This window comes from Brachyistius frenatus, unplaced genomic scaffold, assembly GCF_029030835.1.
Source record: "Brachyistius frenatus isolate BFR_SWC_R1_liver_20210118 unplaced genomic scaffold, ASM2903083v1 Contig_48, whole genome shotgun sequence".
Classification (NCBI taxonomy): Eukaryota; Metazoa; Chordata; class Actinopteri; family Embiotocidae; genus Brachyistius; species Brachyistius frenatus.
The window spans coordinates 391,571-414,846 of record NW_027210647.1 but is presented as its reverse complement, the minus strand read 5'-3'; the positions used below and the strand labels follow the sequence as shown (position 1 = coordinate 414,846).

At 42.5% G+C, this 23,276-nt stretch overlaps 1 protein-coding gene across 1 annotated transcript; it reads right to left on the bottom strand.

Moving 5' to 3' along the window:
- Positions 1–13,568: 13,568 nt before the first annotated feature.
- LOC138623954 (uncharacterized) lies at positions 13,569–21,796 on the bottom strand. The gene is made up of 6 exons (XM_069703762.1): positions 21,768–21,796; positions 21,224–21,280; positions 19,690–20,055; positions 18,013–18,252; positions 14,506–14,602; positions 13,569–14,173 (listed from the first exon to the last, which is right to left on the bottom strand). Exons 2-6 carry the CDS (start codon positions 21,273–21,275, stop codon positions 14,113–14,115), a joined length of 816 nt encoding a protein of 271 aa, XP_069559863.1. The 5' UTR covers positions 21,276–21,280; positions 21,768–21,796; the 3' UTR covers positions 13,569–14,112.
- Between the last annotated feature and the right edge of the window lie 1,480 nt (positions 21,797–23,276).

The following is a 23,276-nucleotide window of genomic DNA, read 5'->3' as shown; positions in this document are numbered from 1 at the left end:
GCACTTTAGAGACTGCCGCTCTCACTCAGAACACACAGCCAAGAGGTTTCCATCTCTGTCCCTCCAGTCCCCCTTCGTCCTCCCGCTCAGGAGGAGGAGGAGGAGAGGATCCGCCGCACCTCGCCGTAAACGAGGAGTCGAAGGGATGTGCGCGTGTTACCGAACGAAGCGGTCGGTCGTTTAAAAAAAAAAAAAAAGTGTGCCTCATGCTCTTTTGTGACTTTGTTGTTGGCTCGCCGGAGTCGGCCTGCTCTCGGGCGGCGCGGTGTTTTTTTGTTGTTGTTGTTTGTTTTGTTTTCTTTCTCTCCGGCAAGCCGCCGCTCGACACTTTGTCACAGCTAGGGCTGGGTGTCGAAACATCGCTCATCTGTACCTCCCACATCTTTGCCGTCACAATTTTGAAGCATTGTGAGTTTAAGAAGCAGCCTCTGGAACTTTTTAAAATAGTCGATTTTTTTGGGGGGGGGATAATTATTATTATTATTTTTTTTTGCACTGAGGAATAACGGTTTTCTTGAATGGCATTTTTTGTTGTTGTTGTTGTCGTCGTCGTCCCCGCCCCCCCCCCCGCCCCCTACCCTCCCGACTAAGGAAAGCAACATGAATCGGTTTGAACAGACGAGGAAAAAAACAAACAAAAAAAAAAGCACGAATGGCCGGAAAATACTTTTAACGTGTGCTTTCATTCAGGTTTCATTTCACAGCACTTATAGGAATGAAATTTACAGAGCCAGTGTCAGTATTGAGACTTTCCTCGCGATGCCCAGCCCTAGTAGCAGCCCATGGCATTCTTTCATCGTAGTGCAATGCCCTGCCATGTGTCTTGTCCCTGATGGAGGGAACGTGTGCCCCAGCAGTATCCTTGTCTCGAGCCGGTAGGGTGTCCACTGAAAACCGAGGATAGTCTGTAGTTCTGCGGGTACCTTTTCAGTCCAGGGGGGGGCGGGGGGAGGGGGGGGGTGAAATCTTTCTATTACAAGAAATCTCAAAAAAACACTGCACCTCACTTACCTTGGTATGCTGCATATGTTATACTACATGAAAGAAAAACTGCAAATTGCTTTTATTATGACATATAATGCTTGAGTAATGCCTGATTGCGATATTCTTATAGTAACTATTTTAGAGTCAAAATAAGTATAACTGTAAAAAAAAAAAAAAATTTAAAAAAAAAAAAAAATTATTCTGTTGTCTTAACACTTATCCGATTTTGAAAAATTGTTCTTGAGCCGACTTTTATTTTGTTGTCCTATTTAAATGTGTTGTTCTTTAAATATATATATGAAATATATATATGCGGAATATTTTATGGTGTATTTATTGAGAGTGCGTTTAAGCGGCTGGAGTCTCCGCATCATTTTTGCAGCATGGCGGGGGCGGAGCCAGGAGGAAGAGGCCTTTAGCCCCTCCCCCTCCATGTTGACGCCTTATTCTCCGAGACACGCAAGCACAACAATATGGAGGGGGGTGCAAGGTGGAGGAAAGGGGAGGAGGTGGACTCGGACTTGTTTCCAGGGCCGTGTGTCAGGCTCCGGTTTGTAGTAACGAGTCCGCTCTTCTTCCTCTTTTTCTTAAAAATTCTCTACCCTCCACTCTTCTTTTACCACCCGAGAAGGCCAAAACGCCAACCCCCACATGTTGCAGCTCATCTCTTGACGAAGGGAACCATTTCTGAACCACACTGACCAGAGTGTCGAATAGCTGACTTTTCATCCCGAGCTGCTAATTGGTACGTTAGCCATGTCAATTCCTCGAGCCGGTAAACGGCGAGTGTAAAAAATAAAAAAATACTAAAATAACGGCGGCGGCGGGGGGGAGGAAGGAAGGAAGGAAGGAAGGAAGGAAGGAAGGAAAGATGGAAAGATGTTGGAAAGGCAAAATTCTTTGGATGAAAATTTTTAGCGCAGGTGTTGCTTTTTTTTTTTTCTCCTTTCTCTCCGATTGTCTCCCGTCAGCAATGTTGTTGTTGTTTTTTCTTCTTTTTTTTTCTTTTCTTGTGCCAGAATATTTTACAACAGGAACAGGTCTCATTCCACAAGAAAAGACACGCCTCAGCCTTAAGTGCGTTCTTGCGTAATCGTCAGAAATCTGTGACTCTGCGATGCCTGTGTTTGGTGGCCTGCCAAGAAAACTAGCCTACGTACTTGATCTGCCCTGAATCCCCATCTCCCTCCCTCACCCCCCTCCCTCACCCCCCTCACTTCCCCCCCCCCCCCCCCAACAGGTGTCCTCATCTCTTCGCACTTCTCATGTAAACCACTAACGTTGCTACAGAACTTGGTGAACTCTGATGTACGAACAAAGCGTAAGCTTTTTGAAAAAAAAAAAAAAAAAAAAAAAAAATAATGGCTCCGTCTCATTTGTACTGATGTCAGAACAGAAACCAGGTCTGGGTCGAACGACGTTTGGAAACAATTCTTGGCATTTGTTTTTTGTTTTTTTTTACCGAATGAGCAGCGTCTGCTGCCTCAGGACAATTCAGATATCATCATCATATAAATTCTGAATACGTTACATATTCAGTAAATATACACTTCTCTATGTTTGGTTATCATCGTATTGTCGTTTATGGCAAATCCAAAGAAGAGTATTTTCAGAGCCAGTTTGACCCGGGCCTGACGAGAACCAGGAGGTTCCCCAGAGTGCTGGATTTCAGAGACCTGTGCCTGTACGATGAACCAAGAATGAATTGTGTTGTGATGAAATGTCTTTTTTTCTTTTCTTTTCTTTTCTCTTTTTTTTTTTTTTTAAAGTTCTGTTGGTTTTCCCCTCACCCCATTGGAGGATCAGAGACATGGACCTTTTGAGTGTTGTCAATCCTGTTCCAAAGCAAGTCGGCCCTCTGTCCCTTTTTAAACCAAATGGTATTTTGGTTTAATAAATGTTTACCGTAACGTATACTCCCATGGCTATCGGATGTTTGACCTGTTTTTCATTGCATTTGCATTCCAAACGACTTCAAACCAAATATTGCAGAAGAGATTAGGCTCCTGATGCCGTTTACCATGTATACACACACACACACACACACACAAACACACAATGGTTTTGAAGACAGATATTCTTTTGTGGCCAAGGATTTTGTGTTCTCCGATTGTTCAAGCACTCATCTTTTCAATGTAGCATCCCTCTTTACGTCAGTCTCATTTCAAACTAAAGATCTCGGGCTCTGATACCTCCTGAGCGAGGCACCAGCACGCGGATGTAGACGTTGAACAGCGAACCTTTACCACCAGATGATCCATGTCTCGGTCTCTTGTCTTTTGCGAAGGCTCTGTTGGACCAACAGGTCTATTCCTTTCAGTTTTAAATGTCTCTTTCTTTTGTAACTCTCTCTTATAGGTTGTTGGCCCTTTTAGTGTTGCTTTGCTTCAGTTTGAAGTGTATCTTTTGACTAATACTTGCAATAAAATGCTTTGCTTTACCTTCGTCTCGGATGCTTTGGAATACGAATCGCATTTTTTTTTTTTTAATGTCTAAAAAGCAGGAAACGTTTTAAGGTTTAAGTGCAGAAACATGCTGGCCTGTCAAACAAATGTTGCTGCGCTAAATAGCATAAATTAATGTCGTCAGCACTGCAGATCATAAGAAAAGTGTCGGACAATAAGAATTTTGGCCTGATTAAAAAGCGCTGGAAGAAAAGCGGCAAATTTGCCGGCATCCTGCGGGACAAACGTCTGTACCAAATATTTATGTCAATCTATCCGATGGGTTGACATCCAAAAATGTGAATCTCGGGATGTCGCTAGAAGAAAAAAACAAAAACAAAAAAGTCAGTGGATCATCAAAAGTCAGCATTTAATGTCTGTTCAACATTATCACGGCGATACATTTAGCGGGTGTTGAGATATTCGGTGTGAATAAGGTGAAAAAATCAACATTCCCGCCGCGGCAAGTGTGTCAAAATTAGAAAGAAAACTTGCTTTGCATCTTTTTGTTAAATTGTGAAAGAAAGAAAAAAAAAAAAAAAAAAGCTCTGAATTTCTACCTGATAACTTCACCTCTAAAATGATGGCCATTGAAGTGTAATGCGAATTACCGAGTAGAAGGCAAACAAATGTGAAGCTTTCAACTTTTTTTTTTGGGGGGGGGGGCAGTGCCAAAGCTGCCCGGCGATTAACAAGGACCCAGCACAGTTCATCGGCACGTCCTAAATGAGAAAAGAGACGTGAATTCCAACACAAAATTCTAATATGTAAAAAAAAATTGATTTCATTTGTTACATTTCTGCAAAGACGGCAAAAAAAATCCAGCTGACTACAATTTTTGTTTTTAAGGTTTCACAAAAGCTTAATAGAAGACCGCATCCAAACCGGTAACGGGGTGTGTAATCGGTAAACGTTCGCCGGCAGCCAGGCCGACACGCTCCGCGAGCGCTGTTCCCGCTAACGAGCTCGAGCGCTCGCAGGTGTGATGGACGTTGAACAAGGCCTCGCGGAACGGCAACGGGGTCGTCGGGCAATAAGCAATAAGTCCTCCCCTCGTGTGGATTATAAGGTTGGAATATTCCATCTGATTGAGAGGGTGTATGAGGTTGGAATATTCCATCTGATTGAGAGGGTGTATGAGGTTGGAATATTCCATCTGATTGAGAGGGTGTATGAGGTTGGAATATTCCATCTGATTGAGAGGGTGTTGATCTATTTAAAAGGTCAGTTTTGAGACTGTGATTTTCGGTGCTGTCGAACCTTACTCGGTTATACCCACCGAGAGGCGTCCGCTAATATTTTGTCCACCTAATTCATTTAAATGGGAGGGGGCGGGGGGCGAAATAAATATTAGGGAACGTATAACCCAGTACGGTTTAACGGCACCATAAAAAAAAAAAAAAAATGAACATTATATTCCTTCTGAAGAGAGTAGGCCGTTTATTGCTGGGCTGTTTTTGTACCATACTTCGTGCTTCTGTCAGGGGTTTTCAATATTATGGCCGATCGGTGGAGGATTTATTTTGTGTGTGTAATACTTATAAATGTAATTAAATTGCGGGGTAAATATTGGATGTTAGGTATATCAAAGTGGATGTGGCCTCGGGGTCGGAAAGGTGAGGCTGATGCGGCGGTGCCTTAAACTCGGCTTGTCCAAAGATGGTCTCGTCTTCAAAATAGCAAGGTGGCGACAGTCAAAATACCAAACTTTAGGCTTTCAGAGTGGCAGTTCAAGACAACATGTCTGTATTTTGTTGTTCACGCAACGTCATGGAGTACCAGAATTGGATGTTTTTGATGATTCGGAGTGCATTTTCTTCTGCTGGTCTATCTTAAACTTAACGTAGCTTCAGTTCATTTTCATGACCGAGAATGGAGAAAAAAAAAACCACGATATAAATTGCTGTGTAAGATATTTAAACGTGAAGGTTATCTTTTTGCTTCAGAAATGTTTGTCTTCTGGCACATTTTTTTTTTTGTCAGGTTTTTTTTTTTTAACCTTTGAATCAGTTATAAGAGTGATAAAGGACTATGAGATAATTGCAAACCATCTGTTTATTTTTTTTTAAAAATGGCATTATTTGAAATTTTTATTTTACAATATTCAAGTTGTTTTTTTTCTTGTACGGTTGATTTCTGAGAAAGGTTACGAGAAGAAATAGGAGGCGTGCTCTTTTATCACTTCTGTATCCCTGTTAGTTTTGTGGTTAACTCGGCTGAAAGAAGGTCAAATGTGCTTTTATGAAACAGTTTTGTTTTTTTTCCTTCACATTTAGGACACCGGCAATTTGCAACAAACTGGGGACGCATCAAGCAAACTGCGCAGCGTGATCAGAGAACAATAACTAACAACAAACAATCAGCTGCAACATCATTAAAAACAGGCGAGATGGGTTTTTCTGTAGGAAACCAGATGCTGTGCAGGGTGGGACTAAACACATACGATTATGTTCACATCCTAATTGTCAGTCGCTGTGCCCCCAGCTACGTCCAACAGACAAAACGGTGGTGTTAATTTCCCTACGTCATTTCAATCAAGGACAGCCGCTGTTAAACAGATGTCCTTAAATAACGCGTTCATCTATAGTGACAAGCTTTTTTTTTTTTTTGGGGGGGGGGGGGGTTATGCCGGTTGTTGTGTCTGAAGATTCTCAGTGATCCAGGTGAAGGATTGGTCACTATTAGAGACACCGGCCCATGGTTCCCTCTGCAGAAACCCCATATTGTTTTAGCAATAGATGGTAGCCAGGCAGCGGGTTCGAGCGGGTTATGCGGTCTGAGGTGAGGTCGCTTCTGTCGTGCCTCTTTTCCACTGCCGGCATCACATCTGGTCTACACGACTTGCTTTTGGTACACGGTACTTTTCTGAAATGTGGTTGTCCACTGCAGGTAGTTTCCCTAGTTTCTATAGGGTGAGGGTTATGGTTAGGGTTGGCTTGCTTCAACGAAGATGATACCAAAAATAGTACCAGGAACTATCAGCAAGTTTTGCCCAATTGAAAACCCCCAAAATGTGAGTCGCTGGCAATGAAAAAGGGGCTTTTTGACATCAAACTGCAACGACCATCACTAAACAGAAGAGGTGGTCTGATGCCTGATTTTCATCTGTAAAAAAAAACCAAAAGGGTACTTTTTGACCTTATTTCTATCAGTGGATTGTATCCTCCAAAGTATTTTGGCCTCATCAAAAAGTGGCAGGCTGTCGAAAGAAAAAAGAAGCGTAATGACAATAAAACATCCATAGAGGTGAATAAATATGATAGTTGGGTTTGACACTTTTCACTTGCAATCAACTTTTACCATTATTGAAATAAAAATATTAAAAAAAAATCTAAAAAAGCTTTAAAAATCTGATTTTCTGTTTCAAGTAAGATGCTGGTAATTATTTACAAGTTCACAGACTATTTGACAGACGTTAACACTCTTTGCTCTGTAAGACAGCTTAATTGATTTGGAATTTTTCCCTGTCACCCAAAAAAAAATCACGTTTTGGGTTCGTAATAATTTTTTAGACTAGTTATTAAATTCATTTTTGAAGCTGTGTTTTGTTGAGATGTTCAGATATTCCTTTCAAGTGTCTCCCAGTCAGTATTTGTGAGGATCTGTCATGTTTATTTTAGAATTTCTCCTTTGCCACATCTTGCAAAGTCCATTGATTCACAAGCAAATCAGGCTGCCAACATTTTATCATAATTACCAAGGCGGCTACATAACTGCTTCTGATTAAAATAAATACCACTGGAAAGTACGTGTCAGTTTTAATACAAGTCCTAATCATCATTTCTATGAATTAGTTTACATGTATAAATGTTCAAACACTCTGCCTGAGTGCTGCCTCCTGAATTGCACAGGTGAATCTCATCCAGCTGAATACGTGAATGGAGTATAGAGCTCTGCAGTCTTTTCATATATTTTATTATTCTTATCAATACATTTTATTATTTTTGTTTTAACTTTCCAAAATGCATACAAAAACTACTTTATGCCTTTTCCGGCATTCCCTTTTAAAAAAAATAAAAAAAAAATAAAATCTGCTCCTTTTAAAAATAATTTCCACAATTGCTTTCGCTCTGTATTCTTGGCATCCTTGTCCTTGATTAGCTAATGATGATTAGGTGCTTCTGGGACACCTTGACCTGCTAGCTATAAAAGGAAGAACTTGGGGGAAGACGACTGGGAAGCGGTCTGCCCAGACAGCATGACTTTCTGAGCTGCCGGTGCTGCTGAAGTTTTTGTGGGTGGAAAATTCCATACTTAGAATATTTTGTGCCCCAAAAAAAAAAAGCCCTTCAGCTCTGACCTAACCAGGGAATTCAAATGCAGCTCCACGTCTTCTAAACTAGACCCGATCAGAATGAGCCCACTTTTGAGATGCACTAGTGAATTCACAAACAAAACAAAGAGGAGCTTTTTGGGGACCCAGTAAATATAAAGGGGTGATTAAACAAGAAAGCCTCAAAGACCAAAAAAAAAAAAATCCCTGGCACTAAAAAGGAAATCTTTAAAAGTATAAAAATCACAATTTTACAATAAAATATCAACAAAGTCTGACATGAATTTGTCATTAACCCCAGTTTGTTTGCCCCTTTAATGTAGTTGTAATGTGGTCCTCAAGTTGAGAGATGGTTTAAAAAAAAAAAAACTGTTTTCTGATATCATGACTGTTCAGTCTCGGATGAGGATGATGTGGTCTGCTTGTCTTGTTTTTAAACATAAATATAGTTTATCCTGCAGTTCCACCTCTCTCCAGGAGTGGGAACAGTGCACCAAGGAAAAAGTCTGGCCGTCTGAGGAAGGGATGGAGAGCTAGAGTGTATACAGAAGGTAGTAAAGGGGGTGTTTCTTTCCCAGAGGCCAGACTCTTGAAGGAAGTTGGGGTGAAGGGCTGAACTGAAAAGGTCAAGACCCCAGAAGGATGTGTGGACATGCGGATAGAGACTTGGATTAAGTGATGACGTGATTCCTCAAGTATCATTTTTTTTTATTATTTTTTTTTATTTTTTTTTTAACATTACACTATGTTGCCATCTATTTTTCAACGCTGTAGCTCGAGTGTGACATTTTTATTTTACCTCTAACCTCCGCCGCCGCCTCCGTCAGGCAGCTGGATGATATACAGAGAAAACAACTTGACTCCCCGGCTGCACACCGCTATCTCCTGTCCTTTTAGATGACAAACGGTCGCATTAGCTTAGGGAATTATCAGACGTCAACCCACTAAAGAGAATCCACCAGCTGCCTGAAGGCCATCCCAGAACAAGCTTTGGCATCCGCCGAGCAACGTCAGCTACAAATATTGATTTAATAACACCACAATCTTTGTGCATGTAAGCATAGTTTGTGATTGACTGTCTGCTCAGGGAATATTTGCCCCTTTTTTTTTTTTCTTTTTTTTTTTTAAGGTTTCGGGAAAGAAACAAAGGAGCCCAGATCAATGTTGATGCACTTTAATTCAATTTCATGATCATATTTTCTTAAGTCTGAGCCAAAATGACAAATGGGGAAAATGCACTCATTTGCTTTCTTGCTGTGAATTGCATTGAGAGGATCTATACGGCTCCTCTGTCTGACAGCAGTATCAGTCTTCTCATCTCTCAGCGAGACGGCAATAAGCCTATCTCCCAGAAATGTCAAACTAATGCTTAAAAGGTTGAGACGCTCATAGGCACATGTCTAGGTTATGAAATTAGCAGCTCTGAATTTCTCAAATATCGAATCACGTTTTTCTCTAATCGCACCAGACCACCCATTCTCCTTTTGTTAGCCCTTCACAGGTCCCATCTATTAAAAAAAAAAAACATGAATATGGTCAGTTCTGGTGAGGGAATCCAGCTGTGATAAGAGAAACATGGCTGGAATGCACAGAGATGTTGAATAATTGCAGTCAGCGGAGGAAATGACATGCATGTCATGAAAAACGCATCTTTTTGACACGCACGTCATAAAAAACATGAAAAACGCGTGTTTTTTCACAGGATGCACGTCTCAGATCAATTCACTGCTCCGCACAATGCACACAAACAAGAATCTATATTTGTGTGCACACTGCAGCGAGCAGAGATGGTGACAGGATAATACTGAGCTTTTGGGGATCAGCAGACAGTCTGTGTGAATTATGACCATTTCAACTGACACCATTCAGCTATTGTACACTTGTCAGTCCACTGAGTCTGCCAACTCTAATGATCCGATTATTTACAGATGATTTGATGGAGATTTGGACGAAAATGTAATAACTACCCATTCTCTAATCTTTTCTCAACCCAGGACAGTTGGCTAATATTACATAATTATGGCTAATACCTGTCTGTCAGCTGGATGACCACTCTGGTCCAGACTGAATGATTTCATTAACCACTAGATGGATTTCAATGAATATTTGAAGAGAAATTCATGCCTAATCACGTCGGTTCGTCTGATTGTGAAAGGTTTCTGACTGAATACCTGCGAACCCCATCAGCCTTTGTATTTTGTGCTAATTTAGTCTCACTCAGCCAAACCATTCTCCACCATGCTGTGCCAGTCCTGGAGAGTAGCACGGCTGCACCAATATATCACTCTGGTCCAGGGGAGAAAAAAAAAGGCTCTGGCTTGTTTGCATTTCTTTAAACCAGTCACAATTGTCTTTGGGTTGTGCTGAGCCCAGGATGTAGTGATGGGGCCTCTACAAAATAGTGTGTGGGGGAAGCTTATTTTATTGGAACATTTACATGGCCTGGCATTACCATGTCTGAATCCCCACCAAAAGATGCAAAAAAAAACTCGAGCAGGGGCGCCTTATTTTATGATCTAAACTTGCCATTTTCAGTGTGCTGGTTGCAAGCTCGAACGTGGTTGCTATTGTTTCTTGTTGTGTCAGTGATTTTGAAAACGGCAACCTACAGGTGCCAGAAGGGGAGCTGAATGTCAACTAAATTAGCCAAGGGTCAATCTGCAGTCTCGCTAGCTACACGACACACACGCATTCCTACGCAACACACCCACTTCACGACACAACACACCCCTTGAAATATCTAACTCTAACTTTGACCCCAGCAACAGTAGATGTTTTCTACTGTATATATATATACTGCATTAACTATATAAAAATAGACGTAACTTCTGGGTCTGAAAAATGAGGCCAATTGTGAAAGTGCCTTAAACTGCAATACCACTGAGTCCACCGGAGGTTGGCACCAAAAAGCCTCCGGCTCCATAGACTCCCATTCAACTTCTCTCATAAAATACAAAGTCAATAAATTGTTTCCACAAGTCATTATTGTGTCATTTGCTAAAGTCACTCCTTTTTATTAGTTTTCTGGTTGTCCATCTGAAAATAATCCCATAATTAATTAAATATTCGGCTTCAAAAAGCGGCATGTTTGGGGGCGTATCTGTTTGATTGGCAGGCCTGTGGTGCAGTCACGAGTCAGACTCGCCCCTAGTTTTTCCCCAGCTTGTGTCAAACACGGTCACTTCAGGCTCTAAAATAGCAAGATGGCAACAGCTGAAATGCGAATTTGAGGCTTCAGAACGGCATTTCACAAACCAATTGGTGACGTCAGTTAGTTGCCGCTTGGTGTCCACAGATAGACCTACTTGATATTGCCCTTCAAGACCTCTTTCTTTTTTTTTCTTTTTTTACTCCACTAGCTCTCGGACCTCTGAGGAGGATGTTTTGCAACACATTCACTTTTTGTACATCCAGCGTGGGCCCACTTCCACATGATGTATGTGCCTCCCCTGCACCTCCATCTCCTCTGTAGTCTGATGGGAGGCACATGAAGGCGAGGGAGCACAGGGTAGGCTAACAATACAATGGGAGCAGTGCTAATGGGCTTGAGACAGAGGGGATTTTGGCACAAATCTGGGTGAGAGAGCCATTTGAGAAACGTTTCTGCCCTCCTTTTACACTTGTATAGTGTCACAGTACTTGACAGAGGGACACTCTGCACAAAGTCCAATCTATTTCATGTATAATTTCATATATTGCTGATATTTGGAACTTTGCAGACTCTCACGAAGCCTATATATCCGTTTCAAATGGGTATGTTCAGAGGGCTGGCACATACGTACTCAGAACAATCTGACTTTAGTGAGTGATTTGTATTCCACGCCCTTCACTCCAGTTTTTCTTTCCATTTTCATAATATTTCTTCATTGTCTTTTTCCACCCCAGGATATGGCCTCAGGGAGCTGTAAGCTATATCTACTACTTGTTTCAGTTTAAGGTCTGGCAATATTAAGGACTTTTGTTGGAAATGGAACGACTTTTCTTTGATATGTTTCAAAAAATCTGTAAAAAGCAGAAACAATCTTTGCCTAAAACTCCCCGAGGCACACCTAAACTTTCATGGCAGATGTTCTATTGCTTTTTCCTTCCACATGCGATAAAACTTGTCCTCCTCTTGACCTCTGGCTCTTTGGTTCCTTTTCCTCCATGTGGTCCGGTGTAGCTCCGCGAAGCACAGCGATAACACTGCTGGAGGTTATAGAGGGTTTGAGTGTGATGGGCGTACTGTGAGAGTGAACATTGCTAGAGTGGATAATAATGTGTGCAGTGTTATTTTGCATACACAATCTGCAGTTCCTGGATGAACACCAAGAACATTTCTCTCAGCCAGAGGAAACAAAAACAAAACTGAAATTAAAAAAGGAATCCCAGAAGACAAATTTCCTCTCCAAATCATACAAATAGAATTCACAGTGTGCCGGTAACAACATTGCAGTGAAAATACAACATACCAAGCTGCATTCAGTGCCAAAAACAAACAGCGCATATGTTCTAAGGAGTCAATATGATTTTAATCACGGGATCTGCAGGTATCTCTTGCAAACTGTTGGTGTCAGAGTGGATGCTGCTGCAATCACAAAGAGACCTGCACAAAAATGTGACCTGCATTGAAGCCAGGAAAAAGAGTTTGCTGTTAAAAAACAACAACATTAGAGCAAAACTACAGTCGCAACTGCAAGTCGACATGTTTGGCACAGACTAAAGACAGCTTTTCAAAATAGGAACCTCGTACCAGCTGTGAATCATGGTGGTTCAGTCATTGAGTCAACTATGAGTCCTGCATCATGTGAAGCCATTTGCCCAAAAGTTGAAGATAAACCGTAAGTAAATTTTTCAGCAGGATAATGATCCCGAGCACACGAGCAAAATCCAGCAAGCAAGGGTTCAAAAAGAAAATAGAGTCATGTGCATTTGAATCCAAAATGTAATGGGTACATTTGAAAAGGGCAGTATATGTCAGAAAATCTTGGAACATCTTGAAACTGAAGGAATTTTGAGTGAAAAAAGTGGTCAAAAATGTTAGCAAGATGCTGTCAGAGAGTAGTGGACAGTTATGGCTCACGGCTTCACTTTTCTTCGGTGTGAATACAATCTGGGAACTCTGCACATATTAGCATATACATAGCCACTATGAAGCGCGGACCAATTAGCGACCAGTATTGGTGGTTAACTGTGTTCGTCCCGCTTCTCGCTCACTGTGATTGGACGGCTAGTGACCATGATGAACGCAGCGTTTATATTTTTCAACTCTCGTGGACTGGAAAAAAAATGTGCCGCCCGTTTAGCACTCCGTGCAGAATAAACACTCGGCACCTTGTCAACCTGCTGGTGTTCATTAAATCAATAATAAAAAAAAAATGTTGTACTCATGAAAAAAAAAACACTTCGGTGGACACGGGCAGTAGGTAGCTAGTGGCAGAGGTGGCAGAGTGTCGGACGGTTTCAGCCTTAGCTGTTTGGTTAAAACTAACCCGAGGTCTCCGCCAGGTGGATGGAACGACTACAAACGATCCCCTATGGAGGGTGTCCAGACCCATATTTACGGAGTGAAATTGGGTCTGGTTCGCACCGGGTTAGGCAATACTAGCTTCTGAGATTATAGAAGAATCTTACATGTATTGATATTTCTATTGAGTAAATGATTGAAAAAGCAAATTTTCCCTGTGGTGGTGTTCAAATGTATCACGTTTATATGCACAGCAGGCACTGTATCAAAGAGAATCAAATGTTTTCTTGTCCACGTATATAAAACAAACGATGACACAAAAAAAGTATCATCGTACAACCCCCATCCCATGGAAATTCTTGTAATCACCATGACTGATAAAGTTTTCAGTTTTACAATTGCTTCCTTTAACGACTTCAAATCCTGTCTTCACGCTTTATTGGCAGTGTTCAGCTCACTGCACAGCTGTGAACTTTCATACATACTGTAGGAGCAGAGGACAAAACAACAACGGTGATAGCAGATGAGAAAAAAAGATAAATCGGCTCACAGCTCCGTCCGTATAGAAAATTTAAGCATCCTTTTAAAAGAAAGCGGTCTTTCAGAATCTTTCTGTAGATTGTTTCTGTCACATTATGTTCAGGGCTTTCAGAGTGAAGGCAGTACAGTACGTTTTAATACAAGTTTGATATGCAAGCTTTAAAATTAGCACTTTATTAAATACACAGTTTCAGGCACAGCCCAGCAGGAGGCAGTGTAAGGACACCGCAGGGACTTCCAGCCAAATATCCACTTTTGGATATTTTTGTATTTGTCAGAAAGCAGTTCACTCTTCACATTGTTCCAACACAGTGTAAGGTCATGTTGCTCACAGAACAGGAAGGTCCTCCCTTCATAGTCCAGTCCATTTCCTGTTCTCCTCTCCGAGACCTCTGAGTCACACCGATGTAGCTTGGGCCTTCTTTTTAGATGGTGTCATCCAAATGTTCATGCAGCCTCTCTCCCCGGTTATTGTGCCTGTGCCGCCTGAAAAGAAACCAAGTGTTCAATTTAGATCAAACAGCAGTGACAAACTGTACACTGGCTCAAGTAAATATGACAATTGTTTTGTCAGCAGACACAGCCTGACCTGTCATGCCTCATGTGTGCCGCATATTGTGTGGGAGTACGCTGCGTTGCATTTTACCGTTTCATTTTGTACCCTCTGTTTTTATTATTTTTTTGTGTCCTCTTAAGAGCAGCTACTACCAACATCGTATTCTCTCGCAGCATATAGCTCTATCATCAAAGCATAGCCTGAAATGATATTGGTGTCAGTGTCTGCTAGTGTCAGTGTCTGCTAGCGTGCGTTACTGTACCTCCACAGCAGAAATGCCAGCACTCCTCCAAAGAGCAGCAGGAGGACAAGACAGACTACAGCCGCCGTTGTCCCTCTGCCCTCGGTCTCACAAGGTGCTGTCAACAAGGCAAAAGACATCCTATGAGGGGGAGGAAAAACTCAAGTCATCTGACAGGGCTGCCCTAAAAAGGGCAAAAAGTTCACTGCAACAAGTCTGTACAGTCACTTAACTGACTGGAACAGCAAGCGCTAACAGGAGGTATCCTAAAAATACCCTGACTGTCTTCGGATCATCATGCCGCTTTGGCAGATAACGAAGAATTGCATTTGTCTCGGCTGTTTAGCAGCAGTGGCAGCAGCAGTAGCAGTAGTGGCGCTAGTGATTTATTGATTGCACTCTGGAAAATCCTTTATCACTGAAACACCACCAGGGATACAAAACACAGAACAAAGTGTAATCGGGACGTAGACACAAGGCACGGTATAAAAAGAGTCAGATTTATGAATATCTGTGACACGACACAGTGAGTGGACTGTAAATGAGATCTCGGTGGGTACATCCAATCAAGTGTTTTGGCCAAATGGGGATTAAACATTACCATCATAATCTCGTGTTGAAATAAGTATTCAGAACTGAAAGTGGCAATAGCAAGTCTGCCATTAAAAACACTTTATCGAGTGAAAACACTGAAGTATTGTGAAAAATATTTGCTTGTATGTATCAAAAGTATTCATCAGCCTAAGTATTCCATTACAGGAGTTCCCTTAACATTAAAACGTGTAAAAAAAACAAAACAACTTTGGAACTGCATCTAAACCACTATGGCTTCACTACAAGCATTGTTATACCTAATGACTATTTTCTTATGTGCATTTTAAAATAAATATTGTAATTATCCATCCATCAATCCATCCATCCATCCATCCATCATCTTCCGCTTATCCAGGATCGGGTCGCGGTGACAGCAGGCCAAGCAAGTTGGCCCAGTCTTGCCTCTCCCCCGCAACATTTTCCAGCTCATTCTGGGGGATCCCGAGGCGTTCCCAGGCCAGACGGGATGTATAATCCCTCCAGCATGTTCTGGGTTTTCCCCGGGGTCTCCTGCCAGTTGGGCGTGCCCGGAAAACATCCAGAGGGAGGCGCCCAGGAGGCATCCTGATCAGATGCCCGGACCACCTCAGCTGACTCTTTTCAACGCAAATGAGAAGCGCCTCAACTCTAAGTTCCCCCCTGATGTCCGAGCTCCTTACCCTATCCCTAAGGCTGAGCCCGGCCACCTTACAGAGGAAACTCATTTTAGCCAACACCCACCGGGAACGAGTCTGACTTATTGCTGAGGATATGAACACGGCTCCTTCTGCACTTGTACAGAGACCGGATGGCCCGTTGCAACGTGTCCGGCACCCTGTACTCCTGCAGCACCCCCCACAAAAACCCCCGGGGGACCTGGTCGAAAGCCTTCTCCATGTCCACAAAGCACATGTAGACTGAATGGGAAAACTCCCAGGACCCCTCCAGTAGTCTTGCGAGGGTAAAGAGCTGGTCCACTGTTCCACGACCGGGACGTAATCCGCACTGCTCCTCTTGAATATGAAGTTCGACAAACGGTCGCAGCCTCCTTTCCAGGACCCTGGCATAAGCTCTGCCCGGGAGATTGAGTAGTGTGATACCCCGATAGTTGGAGCACACTCTCTGGTCCCCTTTTTTGAAAAAGGGAACCACATGAACATGGTCCACTTGGATTCCATGTCCCCAACCTCCCTCGTAATGTGTGAGAAGTTCTTCCGGAGGTGAGAGTTGAAGACCTCCCGGACAGGTTCCTCCGCCAGATGTTCCCAGTTTACCCTCACTACACGTTTGGGCTTGCCAGGTCTTTCCAGCCGACTCCCCCGCCATCTGATCCAACTCACCACCAGGTGGTGATCAGCTGACAGCTCTGCTCCTCTCTTCACCCGAGTGTCCAAGACATACGGCCGCAGATCAGATGATACGACTACAGAGTCGATCATTGATCTCCGGCCTAAGGTGTTCTGGTACCAGGTACACTTATGAGCCACCTTATGCTCGAACATGGTGTTTGTTATGGCCAAACCGTGACTAGCACAGAATTCCAATAACAAAACACCGATCGGGCAGGTCATTCCTCCCAATCAACCCCTGCCAGGTTTCTCCGTCATTGCCCACATGAGCGTTGAAGTCTCCCAAGAGAACTATGGAGTCGGCAGGCGGCGCCCTTTCTAAGACTCCCCCCACCAACTCCAAGAAGATCAGAGACTCCGAACTGCTGTTCAGTGCATACGCACAAACAACAGTCAGAGTCTTCCTCCCTGCAACCTGCAGGCGCATGGAGGCGACCCTCTCGTTCTCCGGGGAGAACTCCAACACGGCGGCGCTTGTGAGTATCCCCACTCCCGCCCGGCGCCTCTCACCCTGGGCAGCTGTAGAAAAGGACAAAGTCCAGCCCCTCTCCAGGAGCTTGGTTCCAGAGCCAGTGCTGTGCGTGGAGGTGAGCCCAATTATATCTAGCTGGTACCGCTCCACCTCCTGCACCAGCTCCAGCTCTTTCCCCCGCTAGCGAGGTGACATTCCACGTCCCTAGAGCTAGTCTGTGCTGCCGGCAATCGTTTCGCCCGGGCCCCAGGCCCGGCCCGCTGCCCGGTCTGGATGGCACCCGACCCCGATGCTTGTCCCTGTGGGTGGTGGGTCCGCAGTGTGCCTGCTCCATGTTGTGTCTTTGGGCTGAGCCCGACCGGGCCCCATTGGCGAAGGGCCGGCCACCGGACGCTCGCCAGCGAGATCCCCTCATACATATCGTACGATGGATTAAGGAGAATGCAGCATTTGTAATGTTGTAACAAAATGGAGTAAATCACTTTATATAGGGTACGCTTACATTAGCCATGCATGATTTGCAAAGCACCTTACACGCACGTGTATAATGTATCACCTCCATTTGCAAAGTAACAATAGCAGTCACATTAATGTAGGGAATTTATTTGGACATTTTGTGGAGTAAATATATAATTATAATATATTATTAAATGGAACTTCTCAAGTAAAATAAATTGCTGGTCCCCTTGTTGATGCAAGTTCAATGTTCACGCTCCCTTTTTTTTTTTAGCTCTGTTTTTGTCTCCAACTCCCGAGGGGAGTGTATTTAATCTCTGTAGCGGCTAAACACTCCATTTTTCTTCACCAGTTAGTCTCTAACTTTGTGTCTGGCTTTTTGTTGTTGCACCGGGAGTCTTCAGTGGGTTTTTATTGTGAAAACAGCTTCCTGGTGTTGGAAATAATACTCAGAGCAATAACAGTGAACCACAACAGTGAAGCTGTGGCCTGCAAAACCAAAACAATAAGCTGAAAAGCACTCAACAGAGCTGCATTTTCTTTTTATACTTCTATAAATCTAAAAGTTTTTACTCGGGAAATAAATACCTAACTGCTATAAACTGTGCTATCTAACAGTATTAATGTTACAGAAGCATATAGGCTCACAAATCTCAGAGTGCTAGATGGTCGTCGTACCTGCAGTGTAGGTGGCAGAACTGTAGCCCAGCTTGTTGCTGACCATGCAGGTGAAGTGGCCACAAATAGGAGTCCTGGTCACAAACAATGTGGTTCCATCATTGGACAATTTTCCCACAGTCTGGGTGATGGCTGCTCTCTCGTGGAGCCAGCTGAAGCTGGGGTCTGTTCCCCAGGCCTCTCTACACACCAGCGAGGAGTGAGAGACGTTGATGCTGACGGAAACGTGGTGAACTGCCTCTGGAAAGATAAGACGAGCAGGAGTGGGGATAAATATGAAAATAGGTGATAAATATGGAGGTAAAACCTGGACAGAAAACCAGAGGAGATATGAAATGTTCAGCCGTGGGCATCTATCTGTTACAAGAAAAGAATAATGGTGCATGGCTGTCCAAGAGGGTCGAAGACAAAGAATCATGAGAGACATTTAATGCTGTCAGGAGAAACTGGCTCAGTTTCAGAGACAATAATGAGATCAGTGAGTGAGGCATAATGTTGGAGAATGGGATGATGGAAAACCCTGGAAGCTGAGAGAGCAGATGTAGAGAAGAGTGGAGCTGATGAATTGATACTGTTAGAGCAGACTGATGAGATGAAAAAGCACAGAAGCGTGGACTAAAAACTAGACAGCGACGATGAGACCTGAATCATCTGGAGGGGTCGAAACAAAAAGGACCAGGGAAGCAAAGCCTCTGGGCAGATTTAATTTCAAGTGTTACATTATTAAATCAGACATTCACCATCAGAAGAAAACAATGCCTGCTAGTGTGAAATTAAAGCACATTCATTATACTGTTGGTAATTGTTTGAGTTTAACACTTGAAAGGACAGAACATGGTCAGCTGATGAGTATTTTATATACTTCTGCTTAGATATAATTACTTGAGATTTCTTTTTACATAAACTGCTGTTGGGACATTTTCAAAAAGCAATATCAAATGTATACATATCAAAATGTAAAACAATATTTACATTCATATTTCCCTATTTGCACTCGCTGTTGGCATCCTTTAACATGCTCAGTATCTCGTGAGCTTTCTTAGGACTTTGTATATATAAGAATAGTGGAGGAATAATCTACAGTTAAGGCTGCAATTCAGGATGTTTTTTTTTACTATCAATTCAGCTATGGGCTCATTTTTGCAATTAACTGATTGTTTAGTTTATAAAAAAAAAAAATCACAAAACAATGATGGAAAAAGTCATTGATTAAATAGGACTGGTTGTGTCTATGGTCAAAACTCAAGTTTGAACCTCAACTTTTAAGCCAACATAGATGGGAGTAAATGGAAAGTAGAAAATCTATAATTCTATAATTCTATAATACCGGGTTGATAAAGAAAATGTATTATGATAAAAAAATAAACTCCAGAAAAAGCTACAAAAAGAACCTTCAGGAGGTGATTGTCAACAAAAGGATTACATTTTAAGATGCAACTCCTCAAACTGGAAAAGCTATAACCTTCAAATGTCAGCTTCAGAAAAATAGATTCAACTTTGGCATGCTGTGTCAAAGAATTTCTGTGGAAAAAGTCAAGTAACTTCTGATCCAACGAGCCTTGCAGAATGAAGATGTGGCTCAACGGATGGTGTAATAAAGTGACTGTACACATAATTTGCTAACAAAAGGGGATTTATCTAAATGTCATGATAAATCCCCTCACGTGCTTACTGTACCGTATTCCCTGACGATGCATTGTGCCGTGGTCTTGGCTCCCGTGTGATCTGTCACAGTCACAGCGTACACGCCGCTCTCCGCTCTGCTGTATCCATTAATCTGAAGTATCGTCTCCTGCTGCTCTGTGCGCACGCGGACATTTGGCCTCATCCCAGCACACTTGAGGCTTCTGCTGGGGCACGTGGCCAGCATCAGCCGCGCAGGAGCAATTCCAGTTTCGGGCTCCCGCTCCCAGGTTACCATGGAGACATCTTCCAGGGGCCCCCGCTCGATGCGGGCTCTCAGAACCAGGCTGGAGCCGGGGACTACATGCACGGGCTCCTCATTGAGAATGTGCACTGACACACACCGGAGCCCACATGGCACTCAGGACAGAGATTGAAACATTGGTTATTCACCCAGTATCACGGCAAAGCGTGAAATAGACACGCCCACCCACTACAGTAAAACGCGAGATATCCACGTTTTGTAGGCTTGAAACTTACACGCACGTAAATGTCATGTGACACAAGACAGGTTTTGAGATCAAGTCCAAGGGACATTTTTTTGGTGGTATTATCAGTCAGGAGGGTTGTCTTAGACTTGGACTTTGACAGACTGCCACGTGGAATTTCAAATCCAAGGGGGTGAAAATGTTTTTCTTCAGTTGTTTTTAGTTTGTTAGTCTATTTTCCAAACCCTAAACATTTTCTCTTTCTTAACCCCAACCATGTGTTATAGCAAAACATGTTTTTTTCCCCTGTAAATTACATGGCTCTTCACGTGCAGTAGTTTTCATTTTCATCCACGACAGGAAAATGTGTAATTATCACGCCTAGACAACCCAAAGCGTGTCTATTTCACGCTTTGCCGTGATACTGGGTTGTGTTATTATATATTCTTCATACAGTTTACATCACTACTCAGCTGGCCAGGATTACCCGTAATATTTAATCAGATTTGACCTTTTGACCTCTGTGTTTTCATTACATTGACAGACTGGGAAGCTAATAAAACAAACAAAGGCATAACACGTCATCTCCACCCTCAGCATGCACTTTGTGAATATATATGGCTACTTTCTGTCAACTAGTGTCAAGTGATGATTTATCGTGCGTGACAGCCATGCCTAATGTGATATCCATCAAGCCACATCAATATCCTAAAATCTGTGTCAAAGCTTGGTAAGCCTGTGTGCAGTTACCACAAGGGGCTATTAATCATGTGTCTCAACTTGATAGGCAAAGGATGGAGGAAATGTAAATAATGTAAGCCTGGCCTTTAATGGAATAAGCTGTTTACCAGAAGTCTTATATATTTGGTTGCAAAATTTAAAGCTTGCACTGACTTATCTTTATGTTAATATATAAGTATGCTGCTTTCTTATCTTGAACACAGACAAATGAAAAAATATCAAGAATGTTGGAAAAGGTTTTGTTTTCTTCCTTTGGGTTTCAGCTGTTTGTTTTTTTTCTTGTTGTTTTTTTTTTTTTTTTTTTCTTTTTACAACCAATTATTAGGATTGTGGTTACAACAACAAAAAAGAAGCCTTACTCAAGAGAAACAGTGGGGCAATTCTCCAACACAGGAAAAACTGTAGATCCATAACACCTGCTGATGTAGACAGAGAGCACAGAAAGAGGAATTTATCCATGACCTCAGCAGCAGCACACCGTTTCCTCTGTACTCAGGCAGCAGGGGTGATGTACTGCGGCAAAAATAATAACACCACCTCCAGAGAAAATGTGAAATTAAAACGAGAGCAAAAAACAATTAAAGCCACATGTCCCGCTGTTAAAAATGTAATCCAAATGTTTGGGATATTCTTTTATTTTTTTCTGAATTTATTTATCAAGTATCCAAAAGAACAACAGTATTGACACTGCGGAGTGCAGTAAAATCACAAGTTGGAACAAAACCGGGACGCGTCTGCTGCCAAAATGAAAATGAACCCCCTCAAGCACAGCTGTTACAACAAAACACGGAGAGAGGAAACGCTGATAACAGCGCAAGAACACAACCCAAACTGCATGCAATAAATAAATTCCCCTTCTTCTTTACCTTGAAGTTATCCACATCAAGTGTGGGATTCACCTACCTTTCCAAAGTTGAGGCAAACAAAAGAGTCGAGCCAGAGCTCTTCGACTCCACTTTGCTCCGAATAGATTTATGGCCTTGAATGAAACAATATCTTCAAAGCACATGTCATTGCATTGGGAGCAATAATCACGTTTCAAACCGGAGTAAAGCCAAATGTATTTTGGATCTTATTCTGCCTCCCTCTGTCCTTTTTCTCTTCTCGTCAGGTCCAGACAGAGGTTGTCACGTAGGCGTCACCCTGTTTTCAAACAGTTTCCTCCCCCCCCTGGGTTCGCCCCCACCCCTCTTTCCTGTACAATCAATACTACTTTCTGCTCTGTGCTTTAAATAAGTGAACTTTCCATTGTGAAATCACCCCTCCTCATTATTCCCACCCCTCCTCCTCCTCTTTTCTCTGACCTGTGTCCAAGCATATGCCCCTTCAACAATACCATATTTTTGATTTTTTTTGGGGGGGGATTTTCACAACTGTTGTGGCACTGTTTGTAAACACAGATAAAAGGCAATGGTATTCTTTGGAAGGGAAACTAGTGACAATGTTGAAACGCAGTCTTATGAAACAGGATTTGTATTGCGGGCTTCTTATCTGGCACAAACACTATTTTGCCCTGCAGACACAGCACATTGTCTGGGCTTTGGATTGTAAAAAGAAATAAGAGGTAATGGATGATTTACTCTATTCTTATTTCTTCCAATAATTGTGCCCCGCATGCAACTGAGAAAGATCTTCCCAGCACGTGAAGGGGAATGCCAATAGTTTTGTCCCCTGGGAAAGTTTAGTTGTTATTAAAATCTAAGTCTGCTTTGTTAAAAGTGAAGCACAATAAAACTGAGCTCATATTCCAACACTTATAAATCACAATGTGAAACTCAACTGCGAGGGGGGAAAAAAAAAAACCCTCATCCTTCAAACAAGGTGATGTGATCGAGAGCTCCAGAGCAGCTACTAAACCAGCCTTGAGATGAGATTGTTTTGTCAGCTACACATGCCCGTTACACTACAAGAAGCACTGAAGCGTAATGACATCACTTATTCAGAGGTTAGCGCCGCAGTTTCTCACTTTGGGAAGCGTATCCCGGGGCACAGACATAACGAGTGATTTAAAACTGATTATAAATCCATTTGTATTTTCAGAGGATTTATGAATAATCATGGCAATCACAGCTGCGGCTCCCACCGAGTCCTTTGTCTACGTAGGAGTGCTGTGAGCTGGAATTAACCAGTGGGTGGCACTAACACAACAGCTGAGAAATATCAACACGTTTGGCCCTCATACCAGCTGCCTTTTCTTTTCTTTTCTTTTTTTTTTTTTTCCCAGCAGTTATTATGTACATATATATGCTTGTGTTTCCATATGCAAATGTATTAGTGTTTGGCTTTTGGATCACATTAACATATCACTGTGCAAGTAAGCAAGTTAATCAAAGAACTCACTGTATAAAGATTTTGATGTCAGGAGTCTGGTTTTCCTCCGTTTTGCCCCCGATCCCCTCTCCTCCTGTGTCC

Coding starts and splice junctions, on each gene's coding strand:
- LOC138623954 (XM_069703762.1), bottom strand. CDS start 21,275: ATGGATCTACAGTTTTTCCTGTGTTGGAGAATTGCCCCACTGTTTCTC. Junction 20,056..21,223: donor TGCCCCACTGTTTCTCTTGA/GTAAGGCTTCTT, acceptor CTCTGTCCTGAG/TGCCATGTGGGCTCCGGTGT. Junction 18,253..19,689: donor ATGCATCGTCAGGGAATACG/GTACAGTAAGCA, acceptor TTATCTTTCCAG/AGGCAGTTCACCACGTTTCC.